The sequence below is a fragment of the Populus trichocarpa genome, chromosome 9 (genome assembly GCF_000002775.5).
Source record: "Populus trichocarpa isolate Nisqually-1 chromosome 9, P.trichocarpa_v4.1, whole genome shotgun sequence".
NCBI lineage: Eukaryota > Viridiplantae > Streptophyta > Magnoliopsida > Malpighiales > Salicaceae > Populus > Populus trichocarpa.
In genome coordinates this window covers 5648144-5673019 of record NC_037293.2, presented here as the reverse complement: position 1 = coordinate 5673019, position 24876 = coordinate 5648144, and the positions used below count along the sequence as shown (strand labels likewise).

The 24876-nt window shown below is 34.7% G+C and overlaps 3 protein-coding genes and 1 long non-coding RNA gene across 10 annotated transcripts; 1 reads left to right on the top strand and 3 right to left on the bottom strand.

The window, feature by feature from the left end:
- The first annotated feature begins 1572 nt into the window (after positions 1-1572).
- LOC7467374 (protein RETICULATA-RELATED 4, chloroplastic) lies at positions 1573-5919 on the top strand. The gene is made up of 8 exons (XM_002313310.4): positions 1573-2330; positions 3252-3320; positions 3434-3565; positions 3673-3726; positions 3818-3862; positions 4647-4786; positions 5345-5470; positions 5561-5919. The coding sequence occupies exons 1-8, from the start codon at positions 1782-1784 to the stop codon at positions 5628-5630; spliced, it is 1185 nt and encodes a 394-aa protein (XP_002313346.3). The 5' UTR covers positions 1573-1781; the 3' UTR covers positions 5631-5919.
- On the bottom strand, positions 5561-7500 carry LOC7467375 (uncharacterized). The gene is made up of 3 exons (XR_002983853.2): positions 7234-7500; positions 6677-7138; positions 5561-6416 (listed from the first exon to the last, which is right to left on the bottom strand). It is a non-coding gene; the product is annotated as an uncharacterized LOC7467375 (long non-coding RNA).
- A 1860-nt stretch (positions 7501-9360) lies between these two features.
- On the bottom strand, positions 9361-11639 carry LOC7482330 (uncharacterized). Its single transcript, XM_002314045.4, has 3 exons — positions 10541-11639; positions 9823-10365; positions 9361-9672 (listed from the first exon to the last, which is right to left on the bottom strand). The coding sequence occupies exons 1-3, from the start codon at positions 11378-11380 to the stop codon at positions 9574-9576; spliced, it is 1482 nt and encodes a 493-aa protein (XP_002314081.2). The 5' UTR covers positions 11381-11639; the 3' UTR covers positions 9361-9573.
- Positions 11640-14504: 2865 nt separating this feature from the next.
- LOC7467376 (NAD(H) kinase 1) lies at positions 14505-24502 on the bottom strand. 7 transcript variants are annotated; one of them, XM_024608825.2, is made up of 12 exons: positions 24221-24502; positions 23181-23349; positions 22970-23089; positions 20006-20143; positions 18398-18621; positions 17930-18043; positions 17638-17732; positions 17331-17437; positions 16535-16608; positions 16356-16434; positions 15863-16170; positions 14505-15026 (listed from the first exon to the last, which is right to left on the bottom strand). In XM_024608825.2, the coding sequence occupies exons 1-12, from the start codon at positions 24245-24247 to the stop codon at positions 14718-14720; spliced, it is 1764 nt and encodes a 587-aa protein (XP_024464593.1). In that variant the 5' UTR covers positions 24248-24502; the 3' UTR covers positions 14505-14717. The 7 variants fall into 7 exon arrangements, with proteins under 7 accessions (XP_024464593.1, XP_024464594.1, XP_024464595.1 ...); XM_024608826.2 differs by having other exon boundaries at positions 18398-18594; XM_024608827.2 differs by lacking the exon at positions 20006-20143 and having other exon boundaries at positions 24221-24501.
- Positions 24503-24876: the final 374 nt, after the last annotated feature.

Genomic DNA, 24876 nt, shown 5'->3' with positions numbered 1-24876 from the left:
GGGTAGTCCCAACAACCCTCGACAGTCCACCATACAAAGCCAGAACAGGCTCCACGCGTCTTTGGCATCGTGCACACACGCTCCATTCAACATTGTGATCGTGTGAATTATTTCATATAATAACCTTGAAAAACATACACATTTGATGACATTAATTTTCTCGCTTTTTTTCAAAAAAGTATTCCACTTTCTATTTTTATAGATAATTTTTTTAATTCTCATTTTATTATATCGATCAGGTACTAAACTGGGTTTATTTTTTATGCTTAATTTGAGGGAAAAAATCAAGAGTAGAAATACTCCAAAGAAAAAAAAAAAGTTGGAATGTCTTGATTTATAATAGAAAAATCAAGAGTTATGATACTCCGATGAGAAAATTATACACTCAATTACATATTATTAGAATGCATCTTGAAAAATAAGTTAGATTTGTATACTTTTCAATACAAATAGGAAGGATTGAAGAATTACAACTGAAACTTTCTATATGCTAATGAACGCTAGAAAATAGAAGAAGCATGCTTGGTTAAAATGAGTTGAGGTAAATTATAGTTTAGAGTTTAATTTGTTATATATGTTTTGCTTGATTAATTTTTATATTGATTTTGCTTGATTATTAAATTGTTCAAACAAGAAAAATAGATCATCTGAAAATATAAAAATAAACAACACAAAATTCAGTCAAATAAGATTATGTCATAGATCATAATTTAAAATTTTATTAATTGATGCTCCTCTTCAATTAGTATACACCTCTTTAAACAAGTTACAACTAATTAAATAAACACAAAAAATCAACCTAAATAAACTAGAAAAAACTTAAAAAAAATAAAAAAATTATAAACAAATTAGAAAAAATAAAATTATTAAGTACATTATTTAATTTTCTTAACTAGATAGGAAAAATATTTTTTCAAACGTCATATGGATTTCAAACGTCAATAAAATATTAATTGATTGGATTTCAAACGTCATATGCTAAAATAAATGTCAGGAAACTGTTTCTACATTTTATTTTTTATTAAAAATGGATTAACACAGTGCCCCCATCAAAATAAAATATTAACTTTTTGTTAGCAAACTACTTCTAAATTTTATGAAATGGATTAGCACAAGTGTCCAGCAGAATAAAATATTCACTCATTGGCTCTTCGAGAAAAAAAAAATAATCCAAAAGTCATATGCACACCCATGCCAGAAAAAAATTACATTTTATAATTCATTTTGATGATTATTAATAGAGAATTGTGTAACTTCTTCGTTATATTAGAGAGCTGGATGGTCCGACGGCAAGGTTGAAGGTTGGAAAAAAAACAGCGGGCATGGTTTCGTAATTTATCATTTCGGTATTATTTAACATTGTAGTTTAATTATATTTTTTAAAAAAATATTTTTATATAAATCTTGAATAATAATAATAAATAAATAATAATTATAACAATAACAATAACAATAAGAAAAAAAAAAGAAAGAAAGGAGAGTGGATCTCAGATGCTTGGCTGGGGAATTCGACAGCGAACCCGAGTCTGAACCCTCGAATTGCCCTTTAAAAGACTCCTCTCTCAGTCTCACCAACCATTACCGACACCTACCCCACCGAAGGAGTCATAATTCAAATCTCCAGCGCCGAGCTATAGACAAAACAGCATAGGAAACATCAAAGGAAGAAACAAAGTCAAGTTTTTAGTACTCCTCGACGCATCTTCACTCCCTAGAAAGGCAAGCATCGGTCAGCACCAAGCTGATCAATCTCCGTTCATTTCACTACTTAAAAATTAGAAATGGCAATCGCCGCCTGCTTCTTCACCGCCTCTATACCTAACAATACAAACGCCAAGCTCATCAATCTCCGTTCATTTAACCCCTCCTCCTCTCTCCATCTCCATCTCCGCCTCCCCCTTCCTCCCCTCTCCTCCCCCCTCCGCCACCAGCACAACAACCACCGCCTCCCTCTCTTCATCCCATGCTCTTCTGGTGGAGATGGCGGCATCAACCACCACCCCCCTCCCTCAGGGGGTGGCGGGGGAGATAACAGTGACGACAACAGCCACAATGGCGATGGTGATAGTGCGGAGGATAAGAATAGGGGGGAGGCGATGGTGGTGTTGGCGGAGGCGAAGCGCTCTTTGGAGAGTTTTCCGAAGGATTTAGCGGCGGCGATCCAGGCCGGGAAGATACCAGGGTCAGTGGTTTCGAGGTTTCTGGAGCTTGAAGAGTCACGGTTTTTCGGGTGGTTGATGCAGTTTGATGGGTTTAGGGAGAGGTTGTTGGCTGATGATCTGTTTATGGCTAAAGTTGGGATGGAATGTTTTGTTGGTATGTTCACTAAGGTAGGTATAGTATTACCATTTTCAGTAATTTGTTTTTTACATCATTGGAAACGACAATGCATTTAATCATCTGAATATGATGTCAACGGGTGTTTGATTGGGACGGTCAATTGGATAGATTTTGCTTGAAAAAGTTTAAAATTCCATACTTTGGTTCCTATTTCATGTGCGTCTGCTTTCGACAAATCATTTGGACAATTTGAATATAATGCAAAATGGTACATTTTTGAACTTCTTCATGATGGTTTCATCTTAATGGTAAAGCATGCTTGTCTGTCTATATATGTATGAAGAGAATAGTATTGAAAGATACTTTTTTTATCCTGTTGGTTTATTTCTATGATGAGAGATCGACTTATAGAGGGAATACAAATGGGGTTTAGAGTTATCTCAACACCAGTGTTTCACTTGGGTGGTTGAGTTGTTTGATAATGTGAGGTTGGAGCATACCAAAATTCATAAGAAGTATACGATGGTGCTTATAGGGATATAGCACTGTAAATTGGTTGGCACGAAGAAAAAAGGTGTCATGCAGTTATTGATTTTCTTGAGGGTAAGTCAATTTTCTAGTGGTACGAAGATAATCTTTGCACAAGGGATTGTTATGCAATGGTAATGAAGCTTGTTTATGCCATTACCAACTATTTGACTGATCCAAGCCCAATCCTTCAAGTTTAGAAGCACCTCCATACCCTGAAAGAAGTGAGCTCTTCCCTCATGATGACTAGCAAAAATTGAACTGGAAATTTTTTGATCTGCTCCACTTGTAATGATAATGAGCTTTTATGTGCCTTTTCTGCTTTTATGTTTTCCTTCTTCCTCGTCCATCCCTTCCAGTTCGCTGCATTTGTTTATAGTTTGTACTGACATTAGATTTCTTTACCTTGTAGTGACTTTTACTTTTTTTAAAAAATTTTTTAGACTGCTGCAGAGTATGAGCGTCGGAGAGAGAATTTTTTCAACGAGCTGGAAGTTGTTTTTGCTGATGTGGTAGGACTATTGTCATTTTTTCAAAGAAGTCAATACTTTGGAGGATTTCCTGTGCATTTCATTTTGAAAACGTGGTATTTCCATTCCTCAGTTGGAATTCATTTTTTTCTTAGGTGATGGCCATAATTGCAGATTTCATGCTTGTTTATCTTCCTGCTCCCACGGTGTCTCTCCGACCACCACTAGCAGGAAATGCTGGATCTATTGCAAAGTTCTTACACAACTGCCCTGATAATGCATTCCAGGTTTCTGATTTATCAATAAACTTATGCATTATCCAGTAAGTTTTAGGAAGATGTTTTGAGAATAGAAAATTTAAGATAGTCACCTGTTCCTTGAATCCTCATTACAGGTTGCTCTTGCTGGAACTTCCTATTCACTGTTACAGAGATTAGGGGCTATAGCGGTAATCTTTTTTTGTGTATTGCTCATTGTTAATTAAAAATCTTAATTCCCTTGCCAAGAGCAACAGTCATTTTGTCAATTTGTTATTGCAGCGCAATGGAGCAAAGCTTTTTGCTGTTGGCACCGCCTCATCACTAGTAAGTTCTTACTGACAGGAAGTTATATATCACTTTTTAGATTTATTTTGTGCTGTGAAATGAATTTGAATTTGACAGGATGCTATCCTTCAAGATTTGTCTCACCCATCTTACATACCCTATTACGTCATGCCATACTGTATCAACTACTGTATGTAGTTTTCTACTGGAGTCTCTTATCCTCCTTGCGGTCTTCTCTATTGAAAAATTATTATTTTACGTTCCAGTGCCTTCTCCGGTGTCTTTCTAATTTTCCATGGAGCACCATGACTAAACCACAAAATAAATTTTCTTTTCTGACATTTTATAATGGAAACTGGAACTGCATTATGGAGAAAATAGTGAAAAATTAGCCTGTCTCTCCATACAGTGTTCCTTTCATGGTTTATTTTTTTTTGGCATGGAGAATCTATTTGCTGCTTTAACCTTTTTTTTTTATTATTATTATTATAAGCTCGTTGTTGGAATTGTTAATCTTTAATGGTCTCAAAGCTTTGCATGGCTAGCAGTTCGTTTCAATACTGTGTGCACTTTTGGCTATCACTATTAACCAGGAGTAGCCTTCCGTGCATGTGTTCTTGCATTATAATAAGTTTTTCTAGTTAGATGATAAAAAAGAATAAAATGTAGTCACCTTTTATTTTTATTGAAAAAATCTCTATCATTCTCGGTTCGCCTCTTTCTTTTTTCTTGCAAAGTGCCTATCCTTGGTCATTAAAATGCCAATGGAAGAAAGATTCATGATTTTGAGGATGCATAACTTTGATGCAATTGTTCGTTTTAGGTTGGTACTGCTGTGACAAATGCCTTGATCAATGCACGGAAAGCTGTGGATAAGTCTGCTACCGGTGAAGTTGAAAATGTGCCTATAGTATCTACCAGTGTTGCTTATGGTGTCTACATGGCAGTTTCTAGCAACCTCAGGTACATTGATCTTCTAGACATGGTTTTGCTCTATTTTCTAAGCTCTATTGTCTTATTTATGTACTTTCTAGGATGCTGTAATTGTTACTGTTTAATTCGTGCACTATTCATTTAAAACATTAGGCCTTGACTGCATTGGGCGAGAGATTTATTTCATTATTGGAACTAAATTAGTTTCCTGTTGAACTCAACATGAGAAAAATGATCTCTAGCATAATATTCCATGTTAGAGCTTGTTTTGTACAGCCTTTGGTTCCATATCTATTATTGGATTAATTGGCAAATTAACAATGAAGCAATGCTGATATACTTGTCCATGATGAGTATTGTAGAAAATTTTGAACTGGGGAAAATTTTGAACTGGGGTCATTTTGTCCATTTAAAAAGCTTTTGAGGGATAAAAACTGGATCTGTCATCATAATTTTGATGTGGTGTTTGAAATGTTTCTAATGAGGTGCTATATATATATATATATATGGATATATAAAAGTGCTATTGATATTGAGGGTTTGTGGGAGCTAGAATGGTTTTACTGACAGAGTAGTTCTGTTGAACAGGTATCAAATACTGGCTGGTGTTATCGAACAGCGCATTTTGGAACCTATGCTACATCAGCACAAGATCATGCTTAGTGCACTTAGTTTCGCTGTTCGAACAGGCAACACATTCCTGGGTTCATTATTGTAAGATTGCACTCATTCCCTCCTGGAAATCTTATTGCTTGATAATTTCTGTACCTGTGGCATCTCATGTTCATCACTTTGCTTCAACAGGTGGGTGGACTATGCTCGCATGATAGGAATCCAAAAGGCTCAGGAGGAGCATAAGGAATTGACTGATTAGTTCTAGAAATGTGGGTTTGGTGCGTTGAACTTGCTTGAAGTAGGTGATCAATTGGAAAATTGAGGTATTTGGGTGCTGAACTGCCAAGATGTCCTGAAAATATATACATCAGAATTAGTCGATAGTGCTCTGACGTTTTGTAGTTGGTCTCAGTTTCCCTCTATGATACTGAAATCTATTTTTTTCCTCTCGCGTTGTTGTTGTCCGGATTTGGACACAATCACTGGTAAAATTTGAACTGTTGGAAGTGCCAAATGAGTGCAAGAAGAATAGACATTTTTTATGTGAATATTTTTTTGGCTGTTTCCAGGGAAATCGAAATTGAAAGAGCCCGCAATTCTTGACACGAGTTAAACAGAACTGAACAAATATCGAACCTGCTCGATTCACAAATCGCATGAGAGTAATCATAATAATCATGCTTTTATGTGATCAGATAATTGCAAATTGAGAGGTAATTCTGTTAGATTTTCTATTGGTTGATGAAATTCCACTGAAAGACGGCCTAGAATCGTAATTACTGACCTCCACCACAAGGTTGAAGCTAAGCTACTGCATTGCACCGAGCAGCATCATGTGTGGTGTAAGCCTTGTACCAATCAACAAAATATAAATATAAAAAAAGAAAAAGAAAAAAAAATGAATATACAATCGAGATTCCGTTCCATTTATGTTTTGATAACTTATCTAGGCAATAATTGCGTTTTTCATACAAGCCCTTGACTTGATATGGGCAATGTTCATGTCTGCTGTCTCCTCAACATCGCAGCATTCCATCAGTCCAGCCTGCAATATACATGTAATGATCAACGAACAGTTATAGTTAAATTCTTTGAGGAATTTTTTTCTCTCGAACTTCTCAGCCCAAAACTAAACTAACAGAGGATTGTTAGATGCTAGATCTTTCTCAACTTTCATTGGTTAATCAACGAACTGTAGCAAAACTCTGTAGATCTCGAATCTAGATTGTAGCTGGCTAATATCAAGAGCCAAGTCCAACAACAGTGATGGACTTTTGACATGATGGCAGAGATTGAAAGACTCACCTGTTTGATTGTTGTTGAAGAAGAAAAGACTTCAATTTTGGACATATGATCTGCAGAATGATTGTCATTTGACGAACAGGGCGGCACATTACGTGGCGATGATCGGACATAGGTTGTAACAACTTGATTCCCCCTGGTTTTCTCAACAGACTCCAAGAAAAATTCATGAGGAGTTTCGCATGGATCATTAGTGAGACTTCGAGTGTTGAGCATAAAGAATGGGGGCTTAGAAAATCTTCGACCATGGTCTAAATGTCTCTCTGGGTCTCAGCAAAACGCTTTGAGGGTATATATTTCCGTATATATGAGTGGCATAGCCCCACGAAGTAGAAAAAGACCAGTTGCTTTTCCTTCGGTAGCACATGGTTTATGGACGCAGAGCGGTTCATGGAGGTGAAGAAAGAGGATCGGAGACTGAGGGTGAGCAGATAGAAGGCCTGAGATGTCACCATGTAGATCAATCTGCTAAAGATGCACCATAATCAAATAGTAATTGATTAGTTTGTGAATTGATTTTGCTTAATTTATGAATGAACATTGACAGAATGATTAAATACCTGGAGAAACCCTCTCCGATGTGTTAGAGAAACTCCAAAATCAGCTAAACATGCCTGCAAAATAAAATCACTGGAATAATTTGGATATTGCTGAACACATCCACCGACCTTCGTTGACAAAGCTTCTACCAGAGGGTAACTCAAAGCATACCCAGCTCCACCAAATGCCATTTCGAACGAGAAAATAATGTTCGAGCTAACACATTCCGAATTCGTTCCAATATAGAAATACTCAGTATGATCATACTTAGCTAGAACTTCTACTAAATTATCAATAAATAGGACATTGTCATCATCTGCCATTACATACCATCTAACATCTTTATCTCCCTGCCTAAAAATCTCCATGATTGTTCGTACTATTCTCACATGTCACATGTGCTACATACTTGTGCTTTATTCTAGATTTGATAGGTGCATTGATTCGAAAAGGCGGAGAAGATGAAGGCCAAGGATGGTATCTTAGTGTGGGAGCTCTACCAAGGAAAATATATCCTCGAGTAACATTCGGTCGCCACCACGACTCGGCATATGATTTTCTGTTTTTCCATGTGTTCACAGAACTCACCACGCCGAACACAATGCGGCTAAAACTTGCTGGAGTAGTCGTAATATTCACAGAAGTGCTTGCGTTTTTAGGTGGCCGTCGTCTCATACAAACACCATCATTATTTTTTACCGTTGTGATCCCTACACATAATTTAACTCCAATTCTTGATCGAGGCTTTATTATTTTTCTTTTTACATTGTGATCCCTACACGTTGCTTGGAGATATACACATGTTGGATAAATAAAGGTCTGGATCAAAGAATTGAAGGAGTTCAGGGACGAATACTAAATCTCTAAACGTTAAAGGGCATGTAGCCCGTTTGGCTCTGCGGCTGCGGCTGTGTTTTTTTTAAAACGCAGTTGCAGCCGTTTAGTTACAAAAAATTATGGTGTACTGTTCACTGGGTCCCACCTTTTTTCTGCGTTGGAAACGCGGTATTTACAAAGCAAGAATTGCTTGCTTTTTTTGCATTGTTCACGTAATTGCACTGTTCAATGAACAATGCAATTAACATGAACAGTGCAAGAAATTGCACTGTTCATGTTAAAAATAGTGAATAGTGCAATTCTCTTGCACTGCGGTTTTTTTTTTTAATTTAAAAAATAGCGTGAATTTTATACATGATAATATTTTATCTAATTTTATTACACGCTAAAAAATTATGGAAACTGTAGTTATTGTCAGATAAATTTTGTACGTAATGGAATTTTAGATAGTTTAATAGAACAATAAATTTTTTTTATATAAAGTATGATTTATTTCATAATGTTACCGCAATATTTAAATTAAAAACCATCAATATTAATTTATATTTTTTAAAATTATTTCAATTTCAAAAACATTCTTAACCAAACACATTAAATTACTTTTTTTTCAACCTCAATTTCAACCACAGTTTTAACCAAACACCTATTTTTTCAAACCAACCATAACTAAAAGTACTTTTTATAAACCAACTTTTTTTAAACCACAACCACAACGGCTACCGCAATACCAAACACACTCTTCCTCAACAATCACAGTCGTTCCACAGCAAGGCTTTGCGCATGTTAGATAATTCCATTCCTTGTTTTTTCTTTCTTTTATACATGTTAAAATAATATTTTAAAATCAATTTATTTCTCAATCAAGATTTTTTTAAAATAATCTCGAAAGCATACGTTATATCTAAATCTAATGTATTCAAAAAACGGATTCTTTATAACATTTAACCTTAATTTTTTTTTAAAAAAACAGCAAATTACTTTAAACAACAAAGTAATTTTCAATGTTTGGTGTTTGTCTAACAGTGCGGTCGGCTATATTTTTTAAAAAATTTAAAGTTATTTTTTAAAAAATTTAAAGTTATTTTTTAACTTCAAATTATTTTTTATATTTTTTAATTGTTTTAATGTACTAATACTAAAAATAAAATTAAAAATTAAAAAAATATATTATTTTAATATATTTTTAAATAATAAATATTTTAAAAAATAATATATACCGGAGTCTTAAACAAGCAATTAATTCTATCAGGTCATGTAAACACGGATTAACGGGGAACTGAACAGTATAATAACATTAACAGATCCAAAAATACTAAAAAGTCATTTGTATTCGATAGTTTAATCTTATTGTTTCAGATCTTAGAAATGAAAAGACCAAAAGACCATATCCCATGCATAGACAGATATGCGGGATAACATGACCACTAATAACCTATACTCAAGTGTTTTTTAGTACAAGTGACATTGTTTAAACACTAACCCATGCTTTTCTTTATGCTCTGTTGTTCTTTGTAGTGTAATATTCAGGCAATGACTTCATCTTTCAAACACGACCTTATTTTGATGTCTGTAATATTCGTCTCCGCCTTGTAATCAACATCACAGCACTCTATTACCCCGGCCTGGAAATTATGCAGATGAAAACCAATTATTATTATTATTATTATTATTTTGGAGAAAGGGCCAAAAAGCCTCCAGTGGGTGAATTGGAACTTGAACTTAATCGTAAATTTGATGTATAGATAAAAATTAAAGATTTAACTAGCACTTACCGTTTTGCGTGTTGTTGCTTGAGAAAGGACCCGAATTTTGGAGATGGAATCAGCGGAATGGTTTCCAGAAGCTGAGCAAGGTGGCAAGTTCCGTTGTGCTGCTCGAACATATGTTGTAAGAACTTGGTCGTTCTCTGGATTATGCTCTATGGACTCGAAGAAAAATACATGAGGAGCTTCGCATGGATTGTTAATCTGCCACCGTGTGTTGAACATGTATAATGGAGGGCGAGTGTTCTTAGAGAAAGGCCTAAACGTTTCGATGGGTTTGCGTAGAATGCTTCGAGGTATTATGTTCTCATATATGTGAGTAGAATAGCCCCACGACACAGAGAAAGACCAGTTGCTTTCTCTTTGGTAGCAGATGGTTTGCTGTGCAACGCGAGATTGATCAACCTTTGCAGCTTTCATGAGGTGCCTTAAAGCTTCGTACCTGTCCATGGAGGGAAATATTGGATCTACGATATCCAAATGGTGGAGAGTGAGGAGTGGAGATTGCGGGAGATATGATAGAAAGCCTGATATATCACCACGTAGATCAATCTGCAGGCACCAAAAAAAAGGTGTTTATGAGAAAAATCTCTTGAATGAATTGTTCCTAAGCGTTTTCCTAGCTAGGTAAACGTGCATGGTGCAGATTCATAAGCGGAAGTACTTGTAACAAATTTCAACAATGAGTTCAGGTATAGGATATAGGAGCAAAAGTTCGATCGATTACCTGGTGAATCCCCTTCTCAATTGTTAAAGCAATTCCAAGATCAGCAAAACAAGATTGCGCCATATGATCACTAACCCACAAATGAGGGTATCTTTCAATACAATCTTCTAATTTGGTTGATATTGCTTGTGCAAATGGATAACTCACAGCATAGCCAGCTCCACCAAATCCCATATCAAAAGAGAAATCAGCATTTGACTTGACACATTCTGAAATACCTCCAATGTACTGATACTTATTATGATCGTATTTCCGTAGAACTTCTACCAAATTATCGACGAAAAATATAGAGTCATCATCACACATTATTAACCATCTCAAACCCTTATCTCCCACTCTATACATATCTAAAAGCGAATGAAACATTCGAACTTGAAGAGGGTTTGCGATTTTAGGGTACACTCTTAATTTGGTGATGTCCTCGTTGACTTGAAAAGGAGGAGAAGTTGAAGGCCAGGGTAGAAATTCTTCGGTGGGTTCTTTGTCTAAGAAGACATATCCTCTAGTAACATTCGGCCGCCACCATGACTCAATGTATGATTTTCTATTCTTCCATGAATTCAAAGAACCAATCACTATAAATCCAATGTGGCTAATATTAGTTGGAGAGTCCATGGTGTTGTTAACGTTACTTGAAGATGAAGCTGTAGGCCATTTGAGTTGAAAGGGCAGGTTGAATGAATCAGAAGATTGGTTCTCAGGGTTGTTTGACAAGAATGCATAGAACAAAAGAAGCACTAGGCCTGAAATAGCTATGGATTTGCATAGAATTCCAAGAGGCAAGACTCGAAACTCTTGGAGAATTGATGGGTGCAAGTTGGTGGCGTTTGATGGTGTCATTTTGGAAGATGAGAGAAGTGATGATTGCAGATGATCAAAACATCGATGATCTAAGATGGAGAAATTACAGTCAGGGGAATTCTTGTAGAGGGAGTTTTAAAAGGAATTATAAAGCCATGATTCTTGTTTAAGTTTCCTGCTCCATGTGATGCACTCCTTTCTTTCATTGTTGATGGTCTAATGCACGCAGCAGCTACATGGAGGTGATTAATTAAGCGTTGATTTTCATCAACTAGGCGTTGATTTTAATTAAGCTCCAGTTGAGCTTATTTCAATATATTTACCATAACTTTAAGCTATGATATACATAATTTATACTCTGTCTGAAAACATATACATATATATTTAATCAAATTTACAAGCTGTGATTCATGGAAGAACACCCACCGTCGATCGAGGACTGGACGTCTTAGAGGTATATATCATCCCATGGCTAAGAAATGATGATCAAAAGGTATTGCTTCCAGTATAATTCCCAAGAGAATACATATAATATGAAACGATTCTTAATTTCTTGAAATGCAACGTCGATGGTTTCTTTTTTCCATTTAATTCTGTAATTAAACGCAACATTCCATATATATATATATAAATGATTTTGATTTTATGAACGCATTGTTTGGATTGTTGTAACATAAACAATTATACAATTTCCATTACAAAATAGCCAAGGAATTACATAAATGCCGTTTTTTAGTCCCATCAGTACACCCCTAAAGTTGTTCGATCTGTTTTCTTTGGTCCCTTGATGAAAACTTAAACCAATTGAGTCCCCCTATCACATGCTTAAAATTTCAATTGGAGGACTGAATTAGAAAGATTGAATAAATGTTTTCCATAGGTTTTTGCTCGTGCAAATCTCTTATAGGTTCAGATAAGGTTTGTCCTTTTGTGTAATCTTATTGTTTTGGGCGCCATGAATCACACATATGTGTATAGAATAATTAATAAGAAAATTAATTACACCTGAAAATTAAAAAAAATATAAAAATTCAAACTTGAATGTGTAAAGAATAAAAATGAAAGAGAAGAAATGGCGTAAATCTTACTCAATAATTTTAATATTAACCGGATTTAGTTGACTTAAACTCTCATTTTAATTTCATATCTTTAGTATTAAGATTTTGACTTTTCTCCAGGAAGTAATGCACATTAATTAATTAATTGGACCATTCTGGACACCAGAAATCTTGACCTTTCAGAGAAGCTGGCATATCGATTTTTAGCTAGGCCTAGGCTGTAGAGAGCTAGCTAGGCGTTTACCATCCTGCCTGGGCCTGCTAATTAGGGTTCTGGCGGGACCATTTGAAAATATGATATAACCTGTGTTTTTAAAAATATAAAATTATTTTTATTAAAAATTATATTTTTATATTTTCAATTGTTTTAATATACTAATTTCAAAAATAATTTTTTTTAAAAATATATTATTTTAATATATTTCTAAATAAAAAATACTTTAAACAATTAAATTATTCACAAACTGTAACTCATTTTCTTGATTGAAAAACAGTTCACGTTCGGACTCGGATATCGCATTAATAATCACACAAGTTTCACTAATAATAAACAGAACCCAAAACGCTTACTTTTCTTCGAATTCAAAACAATAATAATAAAAAAATCTATTAATCTTACTTTTATATATATATATACATATATGGATATTCTAACCTTTCAATGTTTTTCTTACATAAATTTTTTTCAGTAAAAATAAAAAAGTTCATGTAAATATTTAATTAAAATAATAATAATAATCCGTGTAAATAAATGAAAAAAAAAATGAGATTACTAAAAAAAACTGAAAAAATCAAGAAATAAATGTAAATCAAGCTATTTGATCATGTAACATGGAATATTTACCTGGTTGTATTTTCTGAATTTATTTATTAAAATTATTTTTTTATTCAACCGTGTTTAAAAGAAATAATAATAAAAAAAACAACTTGGATTAAAAGCCAATTAGATTTAATAAGTTGGATCTATTTTAATTAAACAAAAAAAAAGTAAACGAAAAAATTTTTATATGTAACGAGATCATTTTATTGATTTAAAAAAGTGAAAAAAAAATAAGTGTACCCCATGACAATCCTTAATGACCAATGAGGAATTGGAAATGATCATATTACCCCAATACAAAGGCATTCTAATTTTTCTTCAAATGGCAAAATCATAATTTTATTATAGATGAATAATTTTTGTGTCTTCATGTACAGTGATTTCACCATGTTTTTTAGAGTTTTGGTAATATTAATTAAAATAAAACAGCTAATGGAGATGAAGAGTTTCATTATTCTCTTTCTTTTAAAAGTTTTATAACTGGAAAAAACTTAAAAAAAGAGAGAGAGAGAGAGAACGTGAGAAATCTATCAGTTGGTAAAATAATAGCTATTAGAAATTAATTAGCGACATTAAGGTACAAATTATTTACAATTTAAACAATAATTTACTAAAAACTAAATGTTTAGTGACATATAAAGACTCAAAACTAAAGCATTAATTATTCTATATACCCAGATTCCCTCATGCTCATCCTAACATAATATATTATCATATTATGAACTATATAATTCTAATAATTTGTAAACCTGTTTTTCCTCCTTTCTAATAGTTTATATAATAGAAGTCTGGAATCAAAAGCTTCAAAACACAAGTGGTAATTATATATCGCAGTTTAATCTACTATAATAGTATTTTATTACCTTTGCAATATAGGAGACTTTTGACACATCTTTAATATCATTCCATTACCATTATATATATATTGTCCCTAGTCTACAATGCTTGTTCGAAGGAAAAGCTAGCTCTCCTTAATCTCAGGTCTCTAAAGACGTGGATTATACAGTTTGAGATTTTCAAATTCAAACCGATAGAACAAGGGCTCCAATTAACAGCCCTTTGTTTCTTATTTTCTGTAACCGAAAGGTGGTTTCAGCATGAAGCCTGCAAGCGTATCTTCGATTGCAGATCACCAGCTCCCATGGCTGTCCTATATATACTCCGGGGGCCACTGGTCCAACAAGCCTAGCCAAGCATTTGAGAGCAGAAGACGGCAAACATCAGGTAGCTGCGGGCTGCAGCAAAGACAGATGCTTGACAAGGCAGCATCTGTATATTTATAATCTTACATCCAAGTTGTTTGCTTGTATCTATTCATTGAATGACTGACGAGTTATACAAATTTTAGAGACAAATTTGATCTTACGGGAAACAACTTCCGTCGCCTCTAGTAATTTTCATCATCATCTGCAGCTGATTGACAATAAGGATTGTTTTTCCCTTGCAACTACTACAAGTTACCCCCTCCTCTACAAGAACTATTAAGTTAGAAATAACATTATAAATCCCGAGGGCCATCAAAAGATTGGGTCTTTCTAAGATTCCAGTGGAGGCCATCGTGGATACTTCGCAAAAAGTCGTTTGTAGAATCAATTTGGCATGCTGTTGGCACAGGCCATGGTGCCATGCTGCACACAAGTGCATCACCAGCTGCCAACTGTTTCCTGTCCTTACCATCAAATGAGGCCCAAGCAGGGCTTCTGCTGTTGAATGGAACTTGAACTCGTATTGTTACATGTTCAGGTAATATCAGAGGTCGAAACGATAAGGAATGTGGACAGATTGGAGTGAAGAGAATGCCAGGGACCTGCAATTACAGAAAATTCATCAAATTTGTAAGATTTATCACGCACATTTGATTGATAGAAATGATACTAAAATGGAATATAAAAGAATATTCAATTTCAAATGAAAACAATTACACATTCTTCAAATGCAAATCGAAAATTATTTAACTTTCCTATGAGAAATGAATGAGATTGAAGAAACGGGTAACACAAACTTTATACATGTCCACAGTGTGGGTGATAACTATTACAAATTGAACCGATAGTTTAATACGGAATCTTTTGAAATCAGCCAGATCATGTCATTGAGAATGGTGAAAAAGCAGACCAGTCTATTCTTACTCAATCTGTTAGCCATTAGAAGCTTGCCTGCATTGTGAGAGACCATGAGTCAACTCTAATTTCCATTATTACTCTAGCTGAACCAACGTCTAGGGTTGTCAAGAGCAAGCACGCAACTTTGGTCACTCCTAGTGAAAATGCTGAAGCAAGAACCGCATCCAGATTTCCTTCCTAGGGTCTGTTTCAACCAAATCTAACTACTACCCGTGAGTTAGCCATTTCTTGTACCTTTGTATTATCAAATACCTTTTATCAATAAAATTATTAAGGTCTTCTCAATGCTACTCATCAATCCTGGTGCCCTTATTTAAACTATGCGATACTGCTATGTACATTTCTTGTTTTAAAGCATTTTACCTCATAAATAGCAAATGATCACTGTAGTTGCTTCTAAACATGCTGAAGCACGAAATTAATCTATATTCATAGTAGGAAACTTCCCAGGAAAAAAAAGTGAAAATTTTTACACAGGCGCTCATGAATGCTTAAATGGAAAGATGTTATCATGATGTACCTGAGGATGAACCATTGATCCTCCAGCTGCCAATGAATATGCAGTGCTACCTGATGTTGTTGATAAAATTAATCCATCACCTTGGACACATGTGACAAAAGAGTTGTCACAATAGCATTCCAAATTTGTAAGGAATGATGATATTCCACGGTCGATTGTAACCTCATTCAAAACAAGTATAGGCTCCTCCATTTCGTACTCATTTTTAGCGGCATCTCTAATAACATAGCATTGCAACCGGTGTCGTAATGTTATACTGATTGGACCCCTAAGGACTGAATCAAGGCAATCTCGGTAATGTTCACTATCTTAAAAACAGTTAAAGAATACTTGCAAGTCAAGACATGGGAAAGGTAGGTAGAATTGAGTAAAAAATGACTAACAAATAAATAAATACTGTCACATAGAAGCCAGCAATTGCAATTGGTGTTTTCAGAGGTCAATTAAATTTTCCATTTAACAGAAGAACTTCATCAGCTGGCATGAAGGATACAGAATGGTGTCATAAAGCCAAGAGACCCCAAAGAAAACGGTACAATTGGGGGAACTGGTCCTTTGAACATTGATGCTGCCTGCAAATGAAGAAGGGCGATGATAACTCCACCAAGCATGATTACAAAAGGAATCCACAATCAACCTAAGAGTGATGTACATCAAACTGAAAGAACATACCCAAAGAACAGTGCCATCCCCACCAAGAGTCACGACAAGGTCAACTTTTGTGTGCAGGCTCAAAACTTCCTTCTCTGCAGAGAAACATTGTGAACTCATAAATAGTTAAATTGTTGCACTATCAAGATATTAATGAAGAGCTAAAGGGTGAACGAGATGTAGTCTAAATATGATCTTCACATTGAAGCTTGAATCATGCAAAGCCAGATATAGTGCTTATTGAAGATCTCTAGACTGTATATACATACTGATTGTCACATCATACTAGCATTGGACTGTCTGTTATCTCACATCAACTTTATCTCGAGATTTGAGCAGGATGTAATTTTAACCGTCATTACAAGTGGAGGGCACAAAGTATCTAGTGCAACATGTAAGGGATTCTCAAACAGAAGCATGAAAGAGATCATGGTCTGGCATGGTGCTTACAGTTTTTCCATACAGGCTTAAAGAATATACATGTGCATATTGATGCATAAAGAAGAAAAGAATTGCTAGAAGTTTTAAGTTGGACTAGCAGTTAAAACCATAAAAGAAAACAGCATCTTACTTCAAATCTTCTGACTATAAAGGCGAGCACTTAAGATAAATTTTCCAACATAACCAAAAGCATGTACTTTACAAAATTTCATTGCTCAAAATGTGATGCATTAGCAGTAAATATGATTCATGGCTAACCAACTATGTTTCTTACAGTAATCATAGTCAGATGTCTGCCTCTTAATTTTATTTTTCAAAAGAGCACCAGTGTCAGTGTCCATATAAAATAGAAAATGAAAAACATTCAGTAGCTCACCATCTTTCCATGTATGCACAAAGTTGAAGTATGATGATTCTGATAGAAGTTCACCCATCACTCGTGGTTCCACATAAATGTTTAACTTTTTATGATCTTTCAACCATCTGGAATGGGAATTGAGCATTTAGATAAATAGTAAAATTTAATAAACAGCATGCAACCAGTTAAAAAAAATAAAAATATTAATGTAAAACTACATGGTCTGGAAAAATAACCCTCAAGGGAAGATGAAATCAGAGAGGCAAAGTAGAGAGACCACACTAGGAACTAGGGAAACCATTTCCAGAGAAAATTTCATCAGCACCTGACCATTTCTGCACATAGAATCCGAACAGAGGTTGAATTTGGTTTGGTCATAATCAGCACAGTCTGTGGGTCAGATTCCCACTTCAAAGAAATCTGAAAGGAAAATGAGAATTTGCTAAGGCACAAATACATATTAAATGCCCTTGTTAACTGCTCCTAACAGTGAGAGAAGCACAGAAGCATTTCTCAAAGGAAATGCACAGGTATATTTATAAATTTGCTTATGATACAAGAAAAAAGAAAGAACATGATTCAGGTAGGAGATGTAACTTTGAAAGAGGATTCAATACCTGTTTACTGCTGCGCCCTGCAGCTGTTATATTTCCTCTTTCAAAAGAGACAATATCATGTTTGTGTTGATCACTAATATCACCTTTGCACCGCCATGAAAGCTTGAAAGATGCCTGTCTCAGGATTCAAATTTAAATCTAATTTGTCAGAACATGAATAATATCAATATTCATTAACATGATTTTTAAAGCATGGTTTAGCTAAGAAATTCCCTTGGAATCAAATTGTGACAATTCATTTGTATTATCACAAAAATCGACATGCAAAAGAACAACAAAAGCAACACTAGAAGCAAAGTTTTTGAAGTTACTATCTAGGTTCTAATAGAACATCAACAGATGGTGTAGCATTACCAAGGCTAGCTGGTTTCCATCCAAACATGTGATGCTGTGAAGCTAGCGTGCAATTAAACAAGCAGTTCAACGTACTAAATAGCGAATCTGCTGGGGGCACAACAGGAAAATTACCTTTCTCATAATTCTGTTTGGAACTGCTTTGGCTTGGGAGTCGGTCCCTCCATCATGAAGAATTTCATGAGAGCAAAGCCCATTTGTACTACAATTTTCAGATTGTTCAATTGTTTCATTTCTCAGCATGGGTTGATTAGTCGAGTTTTCCACCCGCTGAGCATCAATATCAGCATTACACTCCCCTGGTGACTTTCCTGTAATACAATCCATCAAAGTCGTTCCTTAAAATGGACAAAAATCAGACATTGAAACACTCAGAACATGGTGGAATATTTAATAGACACAAAAACCTGAAATAAGCCAGAACTTAATTCAGTAGCATTAGACACACGGAAACCAAACATTCAAGCATTCCAAACAAGGAATTCACACAGATTTCAGCTTCAACGAGCATGGCATGCTTTTAATGACAATTGATCTAATTTAGAGTAACCTACATGCAAAAACCAGTAAAGCAAGTAAATGAAGAAAAAGAGAGTCATAGACTCAATAGTGATTAAGAAATAAATATATGCAGCTATAAAGGAAGCAGCAAAATGTGATTGGTATAATTTACCATTTACAAGTTAACTACTATAAAATGGTGGATGCACTCATTGGATATCAAAATAAAAAAAAAATTTCTTTGAACATCAAATAATAAACAAATACAACATATCATAGGAGGACAAAGTGTATTGAATAGAAGCTGTAAAAGTCTTGAGAGAGTCTTTAATGGCTAACACCCTATATGAAGGAACTAGAAAACCAAATCACGTAGTTCAAACTTTAAATGCCAAGAAAAAGCCTACTATTTCTTTCACCCATTTTGGAAAAAAAAGCATCCAGCTTCGGATGTGTTAATGGACATGTACGATACAGATGCCCAAGTCTTCAAGTACAAAGGCACAGATCTTAAAATTATTGAAGATCCAGAGTAATTAGGGCTGTTTTTAGATTAAACTTCCCCAGTCCTTGTGTTTTATTTCATCCATCAAATTTAAGAAAGAAATAGAATATTTCAATGAGAAAACTAACCTAATCAGAGTACAGATACAAAACACACAATTCAACATAAAAGGGGCCAATAAACCAAGACTAGATAAGTATTCACTCTGTGATTAATACAAGGATGTTCACAATTATGCAGCAAGCCTTAGTACAAGTAGAAAACAATACTTGTAATGCAATAAACACAAGGATGTTCAAACTATAGACACACAAACCTAATTTGCTTGTCTGAAAGTCTAACTATGGGCAAATTGAGAGCAATACATTTCTATAAATTTCCACCACCTTGTAATAAATTTGAGACTTTTTTATCCCAGGTTACCTCCATTTCCAGAAACACCTAAAAACATCTTGAAAATATTGTCAAATGCACTAAGTTGCATAAAACCTCTATCTAGAATGACACATATACCAAAGATGGTTGGGTCCCCAATACTCTTGCAGAGTAGAACAAACTTTAACATTCCATTTAGAGAGTGTCTGAACACCATAAGTTTTTCATTATTACTAATTCCAACACAGGATGTTAACAGAAAATTGCATCTTTCAAGAAAAGATGGGCAAATTCTCTACACAAAAAGTTACTACAATTGCCAAGCAAGTTAAATCCGGTACCTTCAGAAACTCTCCTATTTCGTTCTTCCCAAACTTCCCAGCAAACAAGACACGGAAGCATTAATCTTATCATTCCCCTTGCATTATATATAGAAGTCTGAGTCCACCAACTTTGAAGCATTTCACATATATTGTTGCCTGATAGTGCAATAGCCATAATCTGATGATAATGAGTCTAAATTTGATTAGAAAACTCACCAAAACCATAAAATAACCCAACTTTTCGCTGCTTGGACGAGTGAAACAAAAGGAAAATGAAGTATAAAAGTGTATAACACATATTTAGACAAGTTGCAGCACACCCATTTTTATTTCTAACAAGGTGAAAACAGCTGACATCCTAGAAATATTCAAGAGACAGGAAAGTCGGATAATCTCTATTGAGGAAAAAAAACAGAGTGAGAGAGAAGATAGGAACATTCTGAAGATTCAAAGTAAGCAAGAATGGTTTTGAGCAAACATCTTCAAAACCTGTAAAATTCAAGATGAAAATTAAGGGGAACTTCTAGGAAAGTTCAGTTTCTTATCATTCTAAGATCATAGACTGCCACTAAAAAATTCAGGAATGAAAAAGTTAAACAAGTAAGATCAGCATGGAAAGATGCCCATCAGCATATGATGAGATGATTGATCCTAATATAGACATTAAGGCAGAAGAGAAGGACAATAACAAAGGTGCTAGGAAATGAAAAAGGAAAAGATAGAAAATCAAACCGCATATAGCACATTGGAAAAAATCGGAAGAAATTTCCTAAAAATTACAAACAGAGCGCCCATATGCATGCCAAGTCAGTTATTCTGTTGTCTAGAGACCATACCAAAAAGGAGTTAGGAGCATGGAATGGTGTTTCCCATTATTAAAGCTTTAGAAAGGCAAATTTTTCTAAGAGTATTTTCTCAATTATTTTCAAATATCTACACAAATTTGTGGATCAGTTTCATCAATCTTCATTTTTGTCACAAGCACTTAGTTGCATCCTCAGATATTTTATTACAGTCATCCACATTATTATTTTTCAGGTTAGAATACTCTCTATTAATTGTTAGTCTTATATAAATCCGGAATAAATTATGCAGCAAAATTCATCGACAAAAGTAGGTCTCTACAATGCGTTTCAGCTGTCAAGAATGTTCTAAATAGATCATACTTAGTTATACTATTAATTATAGCTTGCAACAAGGTTTATGGATTGAAAATTAGATCAAGGGTACATTTACAGAGGTGAGGTATAATTTGCTCAGAATGGGGCTCATCTGGAAGGGCCTAGACATTGTTAACCTCTTTCAGCGTGCTTGAACATGACCATGAGTCAGTACACATGGCACCTTACCAATCATCAACCTCAAAGTGAACAGTTCTTGTTAATAATCCCTCTATATATTCATTCAAAGACTTTAGGCATATTTTCACCTCACACCTCGCTCTAACTTCACATACTCTCTCTCTCTCTCTCTCTCTCTCTCTAGAGAATCTCAACTTGGAATAACACTCCCCTTTAAAAAATGCCACTCATTCAACAATCTTTGCAATAGAAGAAGAGGGGCATCCTTCAACAATAAACTAAATTCACCAAGGAGGGATTCCCTGTATACCCATTTCCTACTTCTGTTATGCACTCCCTTCCCACACACCCCATCTCTCATTTCCTACCCTTCATCTGCTGCACATGTTCCATCCCACTAAAAATGCTCAATTTTTCTCTAGTTCATCCTCACCACTTTACCGAATCCCCAGTCCCCAAAGTCAATAGTTATCAATATGGAAAGTCCCAGACAGGCAAGGTATGAAAATAAAACCTTTTACCAACAACAAAATAAGAAATTAACCGATATTCATAGGACCAACCATCATTGTGTTAGAGAAAACGGATAATTATATGGAGCTTACAAAAAGACTGCTACAGAGCAGATGAAAAAAGAACATCAATTATATCAACTAAGGGGCAACATAATCTTACAATTCGTCAAGGAAGCACACCCATTTAGATAACCCTTGAGTTCAATATTAGGAAATGTTCTAGAATCCATTACGTTTTGCTTTTTGGTGGGTGTTATCCCATTTCGCCCATGCCATCCTTTAACTTTCAATATTCCACACAAAAATCAAAACTAGTCATACACTCTAGTTTTATGTAACCAAGCAAAGACATGGAAGTAGGATTGTTAAGGAAGAGAAACTTTTCAACCTTTGTCAACAGTAATTTAGCTTATACAGTAGTAGATCAAGGAAAGGAAGTCATTTATTAGGCAGTATCGTCAGTGTTCCATAATAGGAGTTGCCCTTTCTGACCTACTTCAATTGTGAGTTTCTACATTCCAACTTTTCTTTTTTATTTCATGATTTTCTAGTTCTTGCCACCTATGGAGGTTACCTATCATTCTTCCTCAGCATTATCCTTTTCTCCATAGGTTTCCCGTTCCCCCTTTTCTAGCTAAGAAAACATGAATGCCACAATTAAACCCATGATTAGTAACCAAGAGATGCCATTTGGCTCCAACACCATAAAAAGCAAATTCACAAAATATGCTCATAAGATATTGCAATACATTCTTAAATAACCAATAAAAAAAACTCACAGGATAAGTGCATCCAAGAAAGGAGACAACAGATATGACTAGTAATCATCAGATATCTAGGAGACCATGGGTTTGAAACAATAGAGAACCAGATCAGACAGATTACAAAGGATCAACCTGACAACTACCGATTCAAGTAGTACAAGATTGTCTGTTGATACCAAAGCTGCCAAAAATCTAGAAATCAAAAGGAATTTGTTTTGAAGCTGTCAAATTAAGCAACAATAGTCGCACCAACAGAAAATTGAATCTTGGAAAGTGATTTTTGTAGGAGAACTCAAAAAAATCACAAATTTCCTAGTTTTAACCATCAAAGTCAAATGCGAGATATATAATGAATGAAACTCAAATGCCAATATTTATGCATGTTGTTTAATCATCAGAAACCTTTGCGCTCTAGTTGCTGATTCCGTGCCCTTTCCAGTTCAAATCTACGTTTCCATTCAGCAGCCTCAGCTTGAGCGGAAGCCTTTCCTTCAGCAGCTCGTCTTAATGCCTTTGCAACAGCTAATTTGTAAAACTGTATATTAGATGTGTGCTCACAGTAAATAGTTCCAGAAAAGCAACGTGTAGGTCCAAAAATTAAGGGCAAACATACTTCTGAGAGCCTCTGAGAATTCTATAAGATGGTCATCAGTTTGCTGAATTGGAGTCTGTTGAAGAAGCTCCTGCACTGCCTTCTCGGAATGGAAAAGCGTAAGTGAATCACTAGATCCATTGTCCGGCTGTGAAGACGAAAAACTTGCGTCTCCATTTTCATGTGGATCCTATCAGATAGGAGGCATCAACTTGATTTAATTGATGTGATGCAATGAGAAAGCAAGATGTTGAGTACAGTTAATGGAAAGAGAAGTAAATAAAAAGTTTTTCATTTATGCTGGTTCGAGAAGGACTTAATGAATTTCAACCACAACAACCAAGCAAATCCCTCCTTATTATATCCTTGGTTACGTTCCATTGTGAACGCATCAATGAAGTGTATTCAGTCATTGAATGCATTATCTACACTGGAAATTCAAATAAACTTATAATTGTCAAAATCATTCAACGACATACCAAATTCAAAAGTCAAAACTTGCAAAAGCCACCCATTTGGTAATTTTTAATCATTAATTATAAGAACTAGACTCGTGGGCTTTTCCAACTAAAGGAAACCCTGACATTTGAGATTATAATTAGAAATGCATCAATAGCATGATAACAAATTTTTAGATATGATCATAGAATAGATGTAATAAATCAACATTAAAAGAAACAAGATTTCCTTTATTGCTTTCACCTGGAAAGGGACTGACATTTCTTCAAATAATATGGATTTGCATGAGCCACAACTCAATTTTTCTCCAAATTACACTTGTAAATGATAACATTAACACGTCTCTACTAAACCTTGAAAATAAAAAAAAAAAATCCAGGCAAATGCTTAGCTTTCAAGTAAAAACACTACTACCTGATTGAGCTTGGTTAACAATTCACATGTAGTGCGAGAAAAAAAAAACAGAAAAGGAAAAGGAAATTGAAAATTAACAAGAGAGATCCAAACAAATAGATGATGAAAAATCAACCAACGGAGCATAACAAATCAAAATCCAGTATATAGTTATTTATTGATAGGGAGGGAGATAGAAGAGGAATTACAGTGGAATTGAGCTTGCTAGGAGCCATCACTGAGCGAGTGAAGAGAATAGTTTTGTGGAGATTAAAGAAGAGAAACACAAGGAAAGGAATCTTCTCTTCTCTTCTCCTCTCCTCTCCTCTTCAATAAGAAGCTTTACGACAGGTCAGTCAATGCAACACATGAACAGAATTGTCATTTTACAGAGAGACAGACAAGGAGGGAGTTAGCTTCTGCAACTCATGTCATGTCTATCACTATGAGAGAGAAAGATAGAGATTATCTGTCATCCCAATTATTATTATTATTTTATTAGGAGTAAATAAATAATAAATGAGTAACTACTACAATGAGAGAGAGAGAGAGACAAAGAGAGATTTGGTTAAAGGTCCCACATAACGCGTGGCAACTCGGAAGACCAGATTTCAATTAGCTAATCACAAAACTGAATATATTTTTCACATGGCCTTTGCTTCTCCTCCTCCTCCTCCTCCTCCTCCTCTTCCTTTTTTTTCTTTTTTCTTTTTCCTCTGTCCAAATTTTGAGATCAGATTTGGTTTAGGATATATATATATATATAAGTATTTGTTATTTTTTTTAGAAATATATTAAAATAATATTTTTTAATTTTTAATATTAGCATATTAAAATAATTTTAAAATATATAAAAAATTTATTT

Excerpts from the sequence above, each read along its gene's own strand:
- LOC7467374 (XM_002313310.4), top strand. The coding sequence starts at position 1,782 with ATGGCAATCGCCGCCTGCTTCTTCACCGCCTCTATACCTAACAATACA. Across the intron at positions 3,727-3,817 it reads AGAGATTAGGGGCTATAGCG|CGCAATGGAGCAAAGCTTTT; the intron begins GTAATCTTTTTT and ends TTGTTATTGCAG. Across the intron at positions 5,471-5,560 it reads ACATTCCTGGGTTCATTATT|GTGGGTGGACTATGCTCGCA; the intron begins GTAAGATTGCAC and ends TTGCTTCAACAG.
- LOC7482330 (XM_002314045.4), bottom strand. The coding sequence starts at position 11,380 with ATGACACCATCAAACGCCACCAACTTGCACCCATCAATTCTCCAAGAG. Across the intron at positions 10,366-10,540 it reads TTGAGAAGGGGATTCACCAG|ATTGATCTACGTGGTGATAT; the intron begins GTAATCGATCGA and ends TGGTGCCTGCAG. Across the intron at positions 9,673-9,822 it reads AAGCAACAACACGCAAAACG|GCCGGGGTAATAGAGTGCTG; the intron begins GTAAGTGCTAGT and ends CATAATTTCCAG.
- LOC7467376 (XM_024608825.2), bottom strand. The coding sequence starts at position 24,247 with ATGGCTCCTAGCAAGCTCAATTCCACT. Across the intron at positions 18,622-20,005 it reads AAATAGGAGAGTTTCTGAAG|GAACGACTTTGATGGATTGT; the intron begins GTACCGGATTTA and ends GTCCATTTTAAG. Across the intron at positions 18,044-18,397 it reads CAAACAGAATTATGAGAAAG|GCATCTTTCAAGCTTTCATG; the intron begins GTAATTTTCCTG and ends ATCCTGAGACAG.